The 12,885-nt window shown below is 37.6% G+C and overlaps 1 protein-coding gene across 7 annotated transcripts in view; it reads right to left on the bottom strand.

Annotated features, from left to right (window-relative positions):
• Positions 1-12,885, bottom strand: part of TPST1 (tyrosylprotein sulfotransferase 1) — a 42,967-nt gene that overhangs the window by 3,763 nt on the left and 26,319 nt on the right. For all 7 annotated transcript variants that reach the window (XM_054847640.1, XM_054847638.1, XM_054847632.1 and 4 more), the window contains 2 exons: positions 11,164-11,362; positions 1,070-1,120 (listed from right to left, as the gene is read on the bottom strand). In XM_054847640.1, the coding sequence (XP_054703615.1) occupies positions 1,070-1,120; positions 11,164-11,362 (250 nt within the window). The remainder of the gene's footprint in view (positions 1-1,069; positions 1,121-11,163; positions 11,363-12,885) is intronic.

The following is a 12,885-nucleotide window of genomic DNA, read 5'->3' on the forward strand; positions in this document are numbered from 1 at the left end:
TGCATTTTATTGCTTAAATGAAAAAAAGTATTTTTGTTATTTCTCTGATAAAGGTGAATTAAATTATTTGCTCCTGTCTAGATCATCTGCTCTGATTTTTCATGGCTAGATTAACAGAGCTTAAATCTGCAAGGCTATGGGATGGAGAATTAATTTCACTACACACTGGAGAGGAAAAAAAAGAAAAAACCACACACAGAGAAGCCCTTCGAGCTACTGAAATGGAGCACTCCAACAGGCAGCTCCATAGAACAAGTCTGTCCATCTTGTCTGCTCCATTACCTTCAGGAGACACAGAAGAGCTGCCCAGCAGCAAGGGATGTCATCTTCCAAACTCAACTAGTATGGGCTAGAGGTTACAGCCCATGTCTATGTGAAAAAAAGGGCAAGAGGTTGGAGCATGCCTCCCACACAGGCACACTGCTGGGGGGAAGGTATCAAGGCATCCTGCAGTTTAAGAGAGCTCCATGATAAGGATTTTGCTTTTTCAATCGCTATTGCAAAGATTAGGTCCCTTGGGTAGCTGATGCCAATTAATAGCATTGGAAGGGTACCAGATGATGAATTCTCGGTAAAATCTGAAGTTCAATAGCTCACTTGATTATTAAATCAAGACACCATCACTATCCATGGCTGAACTGGTTTTGTTCGTCTGATACAGTAGTAGTTCTTTTTAAAAGTCTCTCGTTACTTTTCTCTGCTCTCTATACTATACTTGCTTTAAACCTTTCCATGCAAGGCAACAAAAGATAAAGTTTCTCTACAAATAGCAAACTTTGCAGTTTCCAAATTTTCCGTGAGTTTCACAGCAATATTCAGTCAGCTCAGGTTTACAAGCACCATACTGTTACATTGGAGTTACACAGGGACTCAAAAGAGGCTTGGGACTGCTGAGTGCAAAAGCACTGCAGATTCAATCTCATGGACAAGCTATTCTCTTGTAATCTAGTCACCTATTCTCTTACAATCAAAGAAGAAAATCAAATTTATGAAGAAGTGGTTTAAAAAGACTAGTTGCATACTAACTTGCTGCTACACCCGCAAAAAGGAAACTAATCCAATACTGTACCTGTGGCACTTCTTTAAGAAAGTCGGGAAGTTGAAATTCACCTTTATAGACCTGGAAAAACAAATACCAATATATTACTCAAAGCTAGCATTCACTGCTGTTTGAAATGCTAAAGAGCTTGTTAAAGGGAAGGAAAAAAACCCCACCCATTCTTTTGGGTTATTAGCATCCAGTAACACTAAAACAGATCTACCTAAATTGAGCACAATCTATTTGTAAAAGCGAATTTTATTCCTAAGGCTTGGTCATCCGAAGTAGTTCTACAGCTGTACACTCAGTCCCAGGCTTGCTCTGTACTCACCACTCTGACCACGTTTGCATTAAAATGGTAAAACTATGTAACTCATATTACATTTCAAGTTTGCTCAAATTATTAAGTCCTGTGCAATCCATTCACTATGCTTTTAGAAAAACATTTTTAACAGGATGATTAAATACACTAGGAGTGAGTTGCTACAATACATAATTTTGAAGTTTATCTATAACAAATCTGTTGCTTCACATTTTAGCACCTTCAATAAAATAAGTTCCTTTGGGGCTTAATTAGAATTCACAATTAAAAGATTCTCCATTTAAGGTTTTTCCGAAAGAGCTACCTGTCATGATCTCATGGACTGTGTCAGAACTGATATGCCAGCCAGGCCACAAACAACATTCAGTTCTCAAACATTTATATTTTACAGTTAAGAATCTCAACAAATGTCACATCATAAAACATTTTCTGACACGTCACAGTATTCATTATGTACAAAATATATACCATTCACGCAAACAGAAGTATCACACATTGAACAACTGATCCCATCTTACTATGCTGTCAAAGGAAAGTTCTGTTAGTTTTGACGTAGTTCATCAAGACAATGTGACTACAATCAAAGTCTGAAAATGCTAACAACTTCAGTTTCAATGCTTTTACACATATCTATCCCTTTATTCTGGTGTAATTTTCAGGTAACAGGAAAGTTTATAAATTTGCTTTAATCCTTAAAGATACACAGATGCCACTATAATAGGTACAGATATATTACTAGCAATTTTCCCCAAGTACTCTGTGTCAGACCTTGAGTCACTTGGCAAACACACTGTGTGAGATCAGACACCTAACTCCTTCCCCCACAGGCTGTAACCACACATCTAAAATCCCCAGCTCCTGCAGGGAGAACACAGGGTTGGGTAAGGCTGAAGTTTTCTTTTATTATTTTTATACCATTTGGTCATTAATTTGCTTTTCGTCTACATAAGTGTAAAAAAAAAAAATCAGCAGTACAATCCTTTCCTATTTGAACTAGGTGATCATTGTAGGTCCCTTCCCACTGGAACAGTTTATTCTAAACTAACAGACATATAGATTTAATAGCTTCACATACCAACACAGAAGAGCTCCACTTACTAGTAGGGCTGTCACAAAGTTACAGTCAGCAACTCCTATAGTTATGAATTTCTACAACAATCGTAGCCTCATTACCAGCTTGACTTCATGACAGCCCAATCTTTTAGAGCATAATACTAATTCTGAAACAACACTGTTTGGAGAAAGAGCAAGCAATAGTATCCTCAAACATACCAACAGCCACACCAAACAAGTACTTCCACTATCTGACCAATTAGGAAATAAATTGGCAATGTATTGTCTTCTCTCTAGAGGATACTTCTTAAAAAGCTGTTTGCTTCTGAGATTGAACTGGAACCAATTCCAAAGGGGGAGGGGGAATATTATTTATATTTTTTCTTTCCCAAAAGGTATTAATGAAGAGTTTTACTATCCTTTCTACTGAACCAAAAAGACCGAGCACCCTGTCATGAGTTCTTTAGTCTTGCATAGCTGTAATCACATAAAAAAAATCAAAAGCCACAAACCCACTTTGAAAAAATTCTCTACGGCCATAAAATGGAAGTGGGGCTACTCTAAAACCTCAAGAGTTGAGCTCTCTGGTTTGCAAATTGCGTCAAAGGAAGACGATGCAGGAAGTCAAGGGATGCTTATTAATGATATCCATTTTCTCTGCTTTCCTATGAATAGATGACCAGAATATAGAGACATACACATTTTGTCAATATACTGCGGTGGCCTAGGACTGCAGCTGAGTCAGCTCAGAACTTCCTGTCCGTACGCCGCCTCACCCCGCAGCAGGCCTGCGGCATTAAACAATATGACTCATGTGGTGCGGACTTAGGAGCTGGCAGTTCTCATCACTCTCTATCGCTACGCTAAACACATCCAAACAACAAGGCTTCACTAAGTCCCAATGTGAGAGTAGGAATTATTATACACGTACATTGCGGAACTCTGTTCCTTCTGATATTCCATGTTTTAGATAAAATAGAAAGGCTGATTCAAAATGATAGGCACAGCTCTCATTTATATTCAGCCAGGGGGTACTGTCATTCCCATAGAAACCTTAATGAAAGCCACACTGGTCAAAAATTCAGCGTGTGGCTTACTGGAGCTTAGATAGACTATAAATATTTATAAATGAAGAAGAGTATTTCATATTTTCAGCTTTTAACCAAGCCATTAAAATGCAGACTGTGTTCTAAAGAGCAGAAATGGAAGTTACAAATCAACAATATTATCACATCACAAACCGCTACAGATCAACCTAGGCAAGGTTCACAAAAACAGTATATTTTATTAGACTAGTGCTGATGTTGGAAGAAACAGACAGGCTTCTTCACCTTTTCTGGCAAACCACTACAGTCATTATCTGGGAATTCCGAAAACCAGTTAATACTGATGATGATGGTACATTGCAACTGATTCTGAAACAGAGTGACCAAAACCATGTTTGTCTCTCTAGAAGCCTCCTCCTCTCCTTCTCGTGTAATCCTGACTTGGTCTAATTTTTATATTGCATATCTATGTATCTATCTATATGTCTGCTCTAAAAACCTTACCATTGTAATGCCCTTTGTAGGAACAGCATTTGCTCCTAATAAGCATCAATAGTGGATAGCCAAGGATATTCATCTATCAGCAACATTAAGAAAAATAGTGACACTAATGTCATAGCCTGGAAAGATAAGAAAACATTTCAGGGGCATTTGATATTATGTTCACATGAAATACCACAATTTACACAGGCAAATCTAACCAGCGACAGGCCCAAGAACATTAGGTTTAACACACAAGCGTGCCTAGTTTTTGTTCAGAACTGACATTATCTAGAATGCTGGTTTTGTCAAGATTGAGACTGCATAGAAACTAGTTTAAAGCAGTTCCAAAACCAGTAAGTAGTCCCTTTTGAATCAAAATCCAGGGATCAACTGCAATCCAGAAACTCTAAAAACAATGACTCCATCTGCAGCCAAAGAAATTAAGAGGTTTCAGATTCACAATTAGTTTCTGACCAATTTCTAAGTCTAAAACACATTATTCAGAGAGTGGCAGCAGCAAGCAGAAGCAGGACACTGGAATGATTTCCAGGCTAAGCAAGAATTCAGTAAAACTGAGCAGAACTGCTGTTTACCATTTCTAAGGGAATTATTTTGCAAGTCCAAATATATTTCCAATGGGGGGGGGGTGGAATCTGAAGTCTCTGTCAGTTTGTTGTTCAGTGTTGGCAGTATTCAAGCTGTTCTATTAAAAAAAAACACCACAAAACAAAAACACATTCTTCTAGCCAAACTAAATGCGCATTATTCTTAAAAAGAGATCAGAAAACAAGTTCCACATCCAGTTGTCTGAGAAAACCATTGTAAGTACTCAAGGAAAATTTAAGAACCTAAGTGTAAGTCAGAAGTGTAACCTATACTTCATCTTTATAGTAGATTAAAGCACTCCTTTCCTTTTCACCCACTTTCAAGCCTGGTTTAGAAAGAGTCACATTATATTTGGTCAGTTCCAGTACACAGAGATAATGGGTCTTTTTGTCTAAAAGTTAGTCTGCAACTAAGTGTACTTGGGCTTGGTAGATTTTCAAAACATCAAAGTTGCAGAGTACAAGGCTATTGATGTTTAATTGTCAAAAAAATAAAAACAGAAACACTGGCAAAACCAGACCAGAACCCCTTTCTAGAAACAATCCTTTACTGCACAATACATAGAGGTACCCTCATCTTGCTCTTTCAGACCTTCCTTAACTTTTAAGGCAGCTTACAAGGCTTACACAATTCTTCACCTCTTTGTTGGAACTGTCAAGAAAGGGGACATCTGAGTTGTAAATATTTACCTAGTAGAAACAACACAGAGAGCAAGATTTTAGACAGGCCTATGAACGTCTGCCAAAAGGCAGCTTGCAGCTATACCTAATTTTGTATTTTGCTTGTTAATATGTCTGTACATCTTACTAATCATGTACCTGCATAGTTGTTTGGGTTTTTTTTTAAAAAAAAAGATATCAGCACCTCTGGAAAAAAACAATGCAGTTGGGAATCTACATGTTGGAATAAACACCCACTAAAGATGGTATTAAACACATTTGAAGGACACTGAGAAAGTCTGTGCTGTTGGTGGTCACAAGACAGATGAAGTAAAACTCCCGATTTTTGGTTTAAGTATCAGAGAAAACATCCACAAAGCCAAATGCCTTTATGCTTAACTTATGTTAACCAGCATAGAAACACACAGCCTTTTTTCTAAGCTGCTTGAGCAGCCCCTCATTACAGCATATCTCCACAATTACACATCTTTGACAACACGAGTAATTATTCTCATGCATTACTACAAATATACTTCGCACCCTTTATCACAGATTGTTTCTGTCTTTAAAACCTCTAATACAAAGTCTTGAAATCATGATTGTCATGGACATCTCGCCTCTTAACAGCAGGAGACATTTCCTCACAATTTAAAACAGGCACAAAATAGGAGTTAATAGAACTCTGTTTTTTTCCTCTAGATGTTACTGCAGAAAATACCATCAACAGGACATAAAACAGAGGTAGATAACAGCTTTCGGATGTGATTAGAAGAAGCCACATGTATTTAAACAGTCATGATGAAAACCATAGCTTTTTCTATAGAGTTCTGTACACTTCCGTCTCTCGATCTCTCCAGGGCAAGGAATACAACTTCATGAAGTTAAAAGAAATAACTGGAATATGTATTCCAAGCATACAAATTCATTTAGTGGGAAGTATGTGCCAAAGAAAATCTGATGCAATACGTTACAGATGTGAGAGGAAACCACTTAGCCAATCATAACATGCTATAAGCCAATTTCTACTGGGCATAAGTCAAGAGTCTTGCAGTTATGAGCTGTTCTCCACTTTGGGTATATGCTGTTAAACTGCTGACATACACTTTTACACAAACTCACAATATTGATAAGGACATATCAGACACTCTTGCAACTTGGAGTAATTCTATTTTTGTAATTCATTATATAGTGATTGGGCTACCAGTTCAGACAGCTAAATTATTTGCATTTTCTGCATCATTTGCAGATGAAAAGTCCTTTTAGCTATAGGATGTTATCTTCTTTTATGTTCAAGATATAGAATCTGTTAAAACTCAGGGGGGGTGGGGGGAGTGGGAGTAGTCAGTTACGTAACTATAAGGAAGGGGCCTTTCCAATCATTATAATCAAGTGAACACGCCAGCAACAGACTTACAAGAAAAACACGCAATCGCACAATTCTGCGGTCACTGAATAACTAAAGGCTGTCTCTTGAGGAAGTCACATGCAGAGATCTGCTGAATAGTGCAACACTAGTCAGACCTTGTTCCCTCTCTCTGCATTAACTGAGACAAGATAAAGTGTCATAAAAGATAATATTGTCGGGTTTAACATAGAACAGATAAAAAGTTAATAGCTTTGTTATTGAAAACATTAGAAAAATCTGTTATACTCGTGTTAGATTTGTACTCTACCAGTGCAGATACTGTCAGAGATGTCTTATTTCGTAACACCACACTGCACTTGGAGGCCAACATAAGAGGAGATGAAGTTAGCTTCACCTCTTACTTCCCAAAACAAAACCAGAACTAGGATGACAAAGTACAACCACTGGTTGCATCTTACTATTTTTGTGCTACGGGAGCACGGAAAACCAACCTAACCATTTTTGTGTCCTAGGCAGGTAACATTAAAGTGAAAAATCCAAATTTAGCAGAGAGCATCGATTTCATTACCTACAAGCACACAGAAATTCTAATTCAAGCACTGTACTTTAGCTGGTGAGAATCATCATTTTGTTTCCAGACTGAAGAGAAAAATTGTTTAAGCGGTACATATGCAAGTCACCGGCAGGGGGACAGAAGATGAGAAAAGAGGAGAAAGAAAAACAAGAACAGGACTTCGCTGCTTAGAAAGCTTAGGGGAAGCTAAAATTTTGCACTGCACTAGCCATTCCTTTCCATTTTTCTCCAGTACCAGCCCTTGTTTTAGGTACCCTTACACTGTTGGTTCTTACTCACAGGACTGACAGCAGCAGCTTTGAAATTGCTGAACAGTATTTTTCACTGTTAAGTCTTATTATAGTCTCTTCCAAGAAGCGATAGATTTTGCTCAGTGCAATTAGTGCAGTATAAATGCAGTTCTACAAGCAGCATTTAAGCACATTTTAAGACAATCACATCGTGTAGTTTAAAGTTTGGAATCTTAAAATTATCTTCTACAACTGGGCCTCAAAAGAGGCTTTCTAGCTACGAGCATATTTTGCATCCTGACCAATCTTCATTCCACTTACCTTTTTGATTTTGTATGTACAGTATAAAAATGCTTTTAATCATACAAAACAAGAACTCTCCGTAACAACAAGAACTGATTTGTTTGTTTTTTAACATATCTGATAGCAATGAACTAGATGACAGTGTTGTTCCATCCTTAGGTGGAGCCAGAATCTCCCCTGCCAATAATTTCAGTGGTGTTGCGCTTCCACCCTGTTGTTGCAACTTCCACCATCAATTTAAGCCAGCATTACATAACTGCCACAAAACTGGAAAACTCCCCCTGCAAACCCACACCAAAGGGTGAGAAAAAAAATTTAAAAAGAGAAAGAAAATCAGTCCTTCCCCCTTACCATTGCTATCTGTTTGCCAGAGAGAGGCAACTTCCTCAGTCTGAAGTGCTAGCCCGTGCCATTTTAAATGGGCTAAGAAACTACAACAGTACTGGAGTACTAAGTGTCAGATAATTCAACATTATTTAAAGTTAGTCACTCTAAGGGGTTACCATACTAACACAATACAGTTCTGCTTTAGTAGTCTAAACTTTATCTGTTTTCAATGAACAAAATTCAAGTTCTGTGTTCAGTTTAAAGTTCTCAGAGACCACAAATATAAATATAATAGAACAGCTTCCAAACACAAAGTCAGCAATAAACAGTTACATGAAAGATTTATATATATTCTTATTATGTACTGAAGAGTAACTTTGGAAAGATTTTATGTGGACAGCTTCATCTCCAACAATATACCCAGTACAAAACTCTGTGAAAGACTATCTCAGGTGAAGAAATTTAACAAGAGAGCAAGAACAAAAGTAGTGCTACAGTAATTTACAAATTCAGCAGCTGAGAGTATGAAATTACACACTTAACTTGTCAAGTGCCAGTTCCTAAAGGCTGGGGGGAAAAAAAAAATATCTAGATCAAGAAATATTTTTTTTGTTTAAATAAATGCCCTCTTCTCTAAGCTGTAGCAGCAAGAAATAAATTAGCATAGCTTCATGGAAGAGAAGGGGGAACCCACAGGGCAGCATATGCTATCCCTGATAGGCAAAACTAACACATCAGAGTTACCTTCTTTTCTCTTCTTCCCCCCTCTACTTTTCCCTAACACCTTGAAGTGTTTTGAAATATCTGCCCCCCATCCTCAAATCAAAACAACATAAAGCTGTGGGGAAAACAAAGCATTTTTCAAAAGTGAGTCAGCTCCCACTGATCACCAACCAGAATATTAGTTCTTTCAAAACCTACTTGGTTTCAGGCCAAGCTCAGTGGCCAGCATTTTGGCAATTTCCTACGCGCTATGCAGGATGGCCAGGAAGCCTGGCACTTCTACAGAGGCTGATGAGCCTGCTGTCCTGAGAATTAGGTAACCTAAGAAGCAAACTAGTCTGGGAGTTGGGAAGCCTTAAATCTTGAAACCCTAGGAAGTCAGGACATCAACGTTTCCATAGTCACAAAGACAGAGGACCCAATGGTCTGAGCAGGGATTTGTTCGGAGCCAGCTGGGAAGAAACAAAGCAAAGTGAGTGGGGAGGAATTCAAGCCACTCAAACACAAACTCGAACACTGATGTGAGCCATCGTTTTAAATGGCTCCTTGGGGTACAAGACATTTTGAAAGCCTCATGTTTTTCCATGTTTCAAAAGGAACATTGTAAATTTTGAAGATTAGCCATCTGTAATCCTTTTGCTTTTTTGGATTGTAGTCTTAATTCAGGATATCTCCCTCGTTTTGTCTATATAAACCATATATGCAAGAATAATTTTGTTAAAGAACAAGTGACCAGGAAAATATATACCAGGTACTACAATAGATAACAAAATTAAAATGCTATCTTGAGCTGTAAGTAAATTATTACATTAAAATAGCAGTCAAAATATTAACAAGTGTTCCATATGCTTGCAATATTTAGATCAGCTATTATAACAGTAACCTCCAGTTTTTCACAGCTTTAGTAAACAAACTAATCATGCTTCAAAGCAAACTTGTGAAAAAGCCTCAGTACACTTTAGCCTTTCAAATTAGGCTTTGATTTTTTTTTTTTAAGGTATGCTTGTGCTTTGTTTATTACCTGAATTTCTCTTGCATTTTGAACTGAAATAGATTTCAAGAAGGTATCCAATAATTGACTGAAATCCATACAACTTTTACGACTCGGACTGAGCTTGCCATGCACAGGTAGTGGCCTCAGAAAGACCGCCATACTGTAAAAACTTGTTTAAATTGTATCAGTAAGACATAACCAGCCTTAAATTATTGCACTATGATACAAATTCGGATCTGGGTCACTGTTTATAGTACACACAAGTAGGTGCATGAGGATTTTCTTTTCATGGCTCCGTGAAGTAGTATTGAACACTTTTTTTTTTTTAAAGGTTGAATTGAGTGCAGAAAAGTTAGTTTGTTTGTGAGCCTTTTAAAACAGTAAGTACCAAGAAACCTACAAAATGCTAATCACTATCCCTACAAGAAAAGGTGGGTCACCTTTTCCATGCTGAGCTAACAACTGTTAAAATAGTCAACCTGCCATCCTTTAATACATTGATCAACTGGTTAAGGAAAGCTTCCCAGGGAGGACTCCTAAAAAGAAATAATGCAAAAATGTTTAGAGACTTCACAAAATGTGGTATTTTTTTCTTTAGTAAGTACCTAACCCATCAGCATACCAATCAGGTTTTTTTAATATCAGAAGGCTAGTGGAAGACAGTCCTTTTAAATTGTTTCATTCAATTTTCCCAATGATTACTTTGCTGCAGCAGCAGCAGCCACCTTTTTTAAATAAAGTACACACTCTCAAAAGAACAGAAGAGTTAATTATTCTTATTTCAAACAATGGTAATGAGCTTTTCTATGGATACCTCTAGGGATAAACAGCTGTATAGCCTAACTACTCAAATTCCAACAACATTAAATACAGACTAAAATCCTTAAGTTTAGGTTAATCAGCACCAGACCTTCCTCCCATCTTTTGTTTGTTCTACAAAGGACAGGAAAGAATTGGAAAATCTGACATTTTGATAATCTTGGGCCATTTTCCATTGGTCAAACTTCAAGTTCTACCCAGTATTTGGGGTGTAATTTTGCAACAGAGTTTCTGCCAACCCTCATGTATAAAAAGCTGAGCTCGTCAATCAAGTTTGATGCCCAGGTGAGAAAGCTAGCTTTTTTCCCCACTACTAACTAGTTCCGCAACTATCTGGACAATTCTGAAAAGGTTCAGCCACACACACCGAAGAACACAGCTCCAACCTGGGGTTGGGGTAAAGGAGATGAACCAAATTGAAGACAAACAGCAGGATCCAGACTTTCAGTCCTCAAGGTTCCACAGAATTTTTCCTCCTTCTCCCCGCAGCAAGGAAAACTTATTGCTAACTATCAAAAGGTATTAGAAACAGACTTAAAAAAAACCCCCAAAAGACAAGACTTCCGCTCTATAGTTCACATCCATTTGGTCAATAATTAAACACGCACAAATGCCTTACCCTCCTTGTGTTTTCCACAACTTTTTGATCTGGCTTTCCATAATTTGGTGGATTGGCATATGGATCATAACCCAGTTTTGCTAGCATGGGTGCAATCACGGGCATATCTTGCAGAACATCAGCAGGTATCTTCCCAACCCACTTTGACAGTGCTTCCACATTGACTGGCTTGATTACTTGGTCAGTAGATCTTTCAACCCTGTGGAGGCAGAAAGGTAAGTTGTATTTTGCATTCCAACCAATACTTGCTTCTTCACTAGCATCAAGACCTTTACCCTTTTTTTGTTTGGTTGGGTTTTTTCCCCCCTTCCTCCTCTTTCCCTCTCAAAATTTCACGTTTCTACAGAGCTGAAGGGAAGTGAAGTTTTACTACATAAGGCTAAAATAAGAATACCTAGCAAAACATTCACACATGCTTTCTGGTTTAGGCTTTCACACAGAATGTACTGAAGCAAGTTCTTTATGTAAAGACAGCAGTGAAAGCCAAAGAGCTGTTAAGTGAGAAGTATGCAGACACCTACATATAAAGCTGTTTTCCCGCATTTGCTGATTCATTGTCTTAAATGCTCTTGAAAGTTGTATTCTAAATTAAAAATCCATGTGCCATTTATTCCCCCTCCCCTATACTGTGACTAAATTTTTTAGAGAGAGAGAAAGAGAGACTTGCAATAATATTTTTCATAACCATTCCTTTAGTGATCGTTTGGTCATTACACAGTTCTTAAAGGCAAATGCATAATCATAGCAGTGTCATATATACTGTATTTAAAAAAAATAGTTGATCTGTTGCTTATTTAATCAACAGTTCTAAAGTCATTTTCAGCCTTGCACTCTAGTTTTGTTGTGTGTTTTTCTTGTTGTGTTTTTTCCAAGGGAAGAAATCTGGCATCACTTTGTTTTCCCACATCCTTGTTTCTATTACATTAGAAGATACACAACTTCTTTACCATGTTTATTTCTGAAACAGGCCATCAGGACTCAGAACAGACTGAGTAATTTAAAACTCTCTGAGTTTTTACTCTGAGTAATTTAGAACTTTTTTCTGAACTCAGGAAGACACATGCATTTTGGATGTCAAAGTTTATCTTTCTTTTATGGCAGATTAAAAATCAGGTCTGTATATACAAGTTGCCTAAAGGAATATTTGCATCTGCATTGCAAGTAATGCCATAAGGTATGCCACTGTATCAGTAGGTCCTGCTGGCTGGCTATACCTGCCTCAAACCCAGCTGAGCATACAGCCGTCACATCCACTTGCAGCTGTCATCCTTCCTGGGCTTTATTTACATCATGAAGAATTTTGATCTCAAAAAGCTCTACCACCCAGAAAACAAAATTGTTATACTTGAAAGTAACAGTACAAAAAAGTGTAACACCAGTACCTCAGTTACACAAGATAAAGAATGAGAACACTGAGATTCAAATTAATTCTCAAGCAGCTAACTCTTCAGTTATACAGCAGGCAGAATAAGAAAACATCTTCTGAGAAAAATAAATGGAAGTTTTCTGAAATACTCCCAATAGCTTCCGAGTCCAGAAGCCTGAACGAAAGTCAAACTGCTCTCAAGACTAACATCAGTCAACTCACAAGAGAAAAAAGTTTGATTACAGTTATCTAATTAACCTCATGAGTCCAAGAAGAGGCTGAAGTATTGTTGCACATTAGACAAACATTAAATCAATACCAAGAGGCATCCCATTCAGATGCACGCTGTACTGTGC

Source organism: Grus americana, chromosome 19, assembly GCF_028858705.1.
Source record: "Grus americana isolate bGruAme1 chromosome 19, bGruAme1.mat, whole genome shotgun sequence".
Lineage (NCBI taxonomy): Eukaryota > Metazoa > Chordata > Aves > Gruiformes > Gruidae > Grus > Grus americana.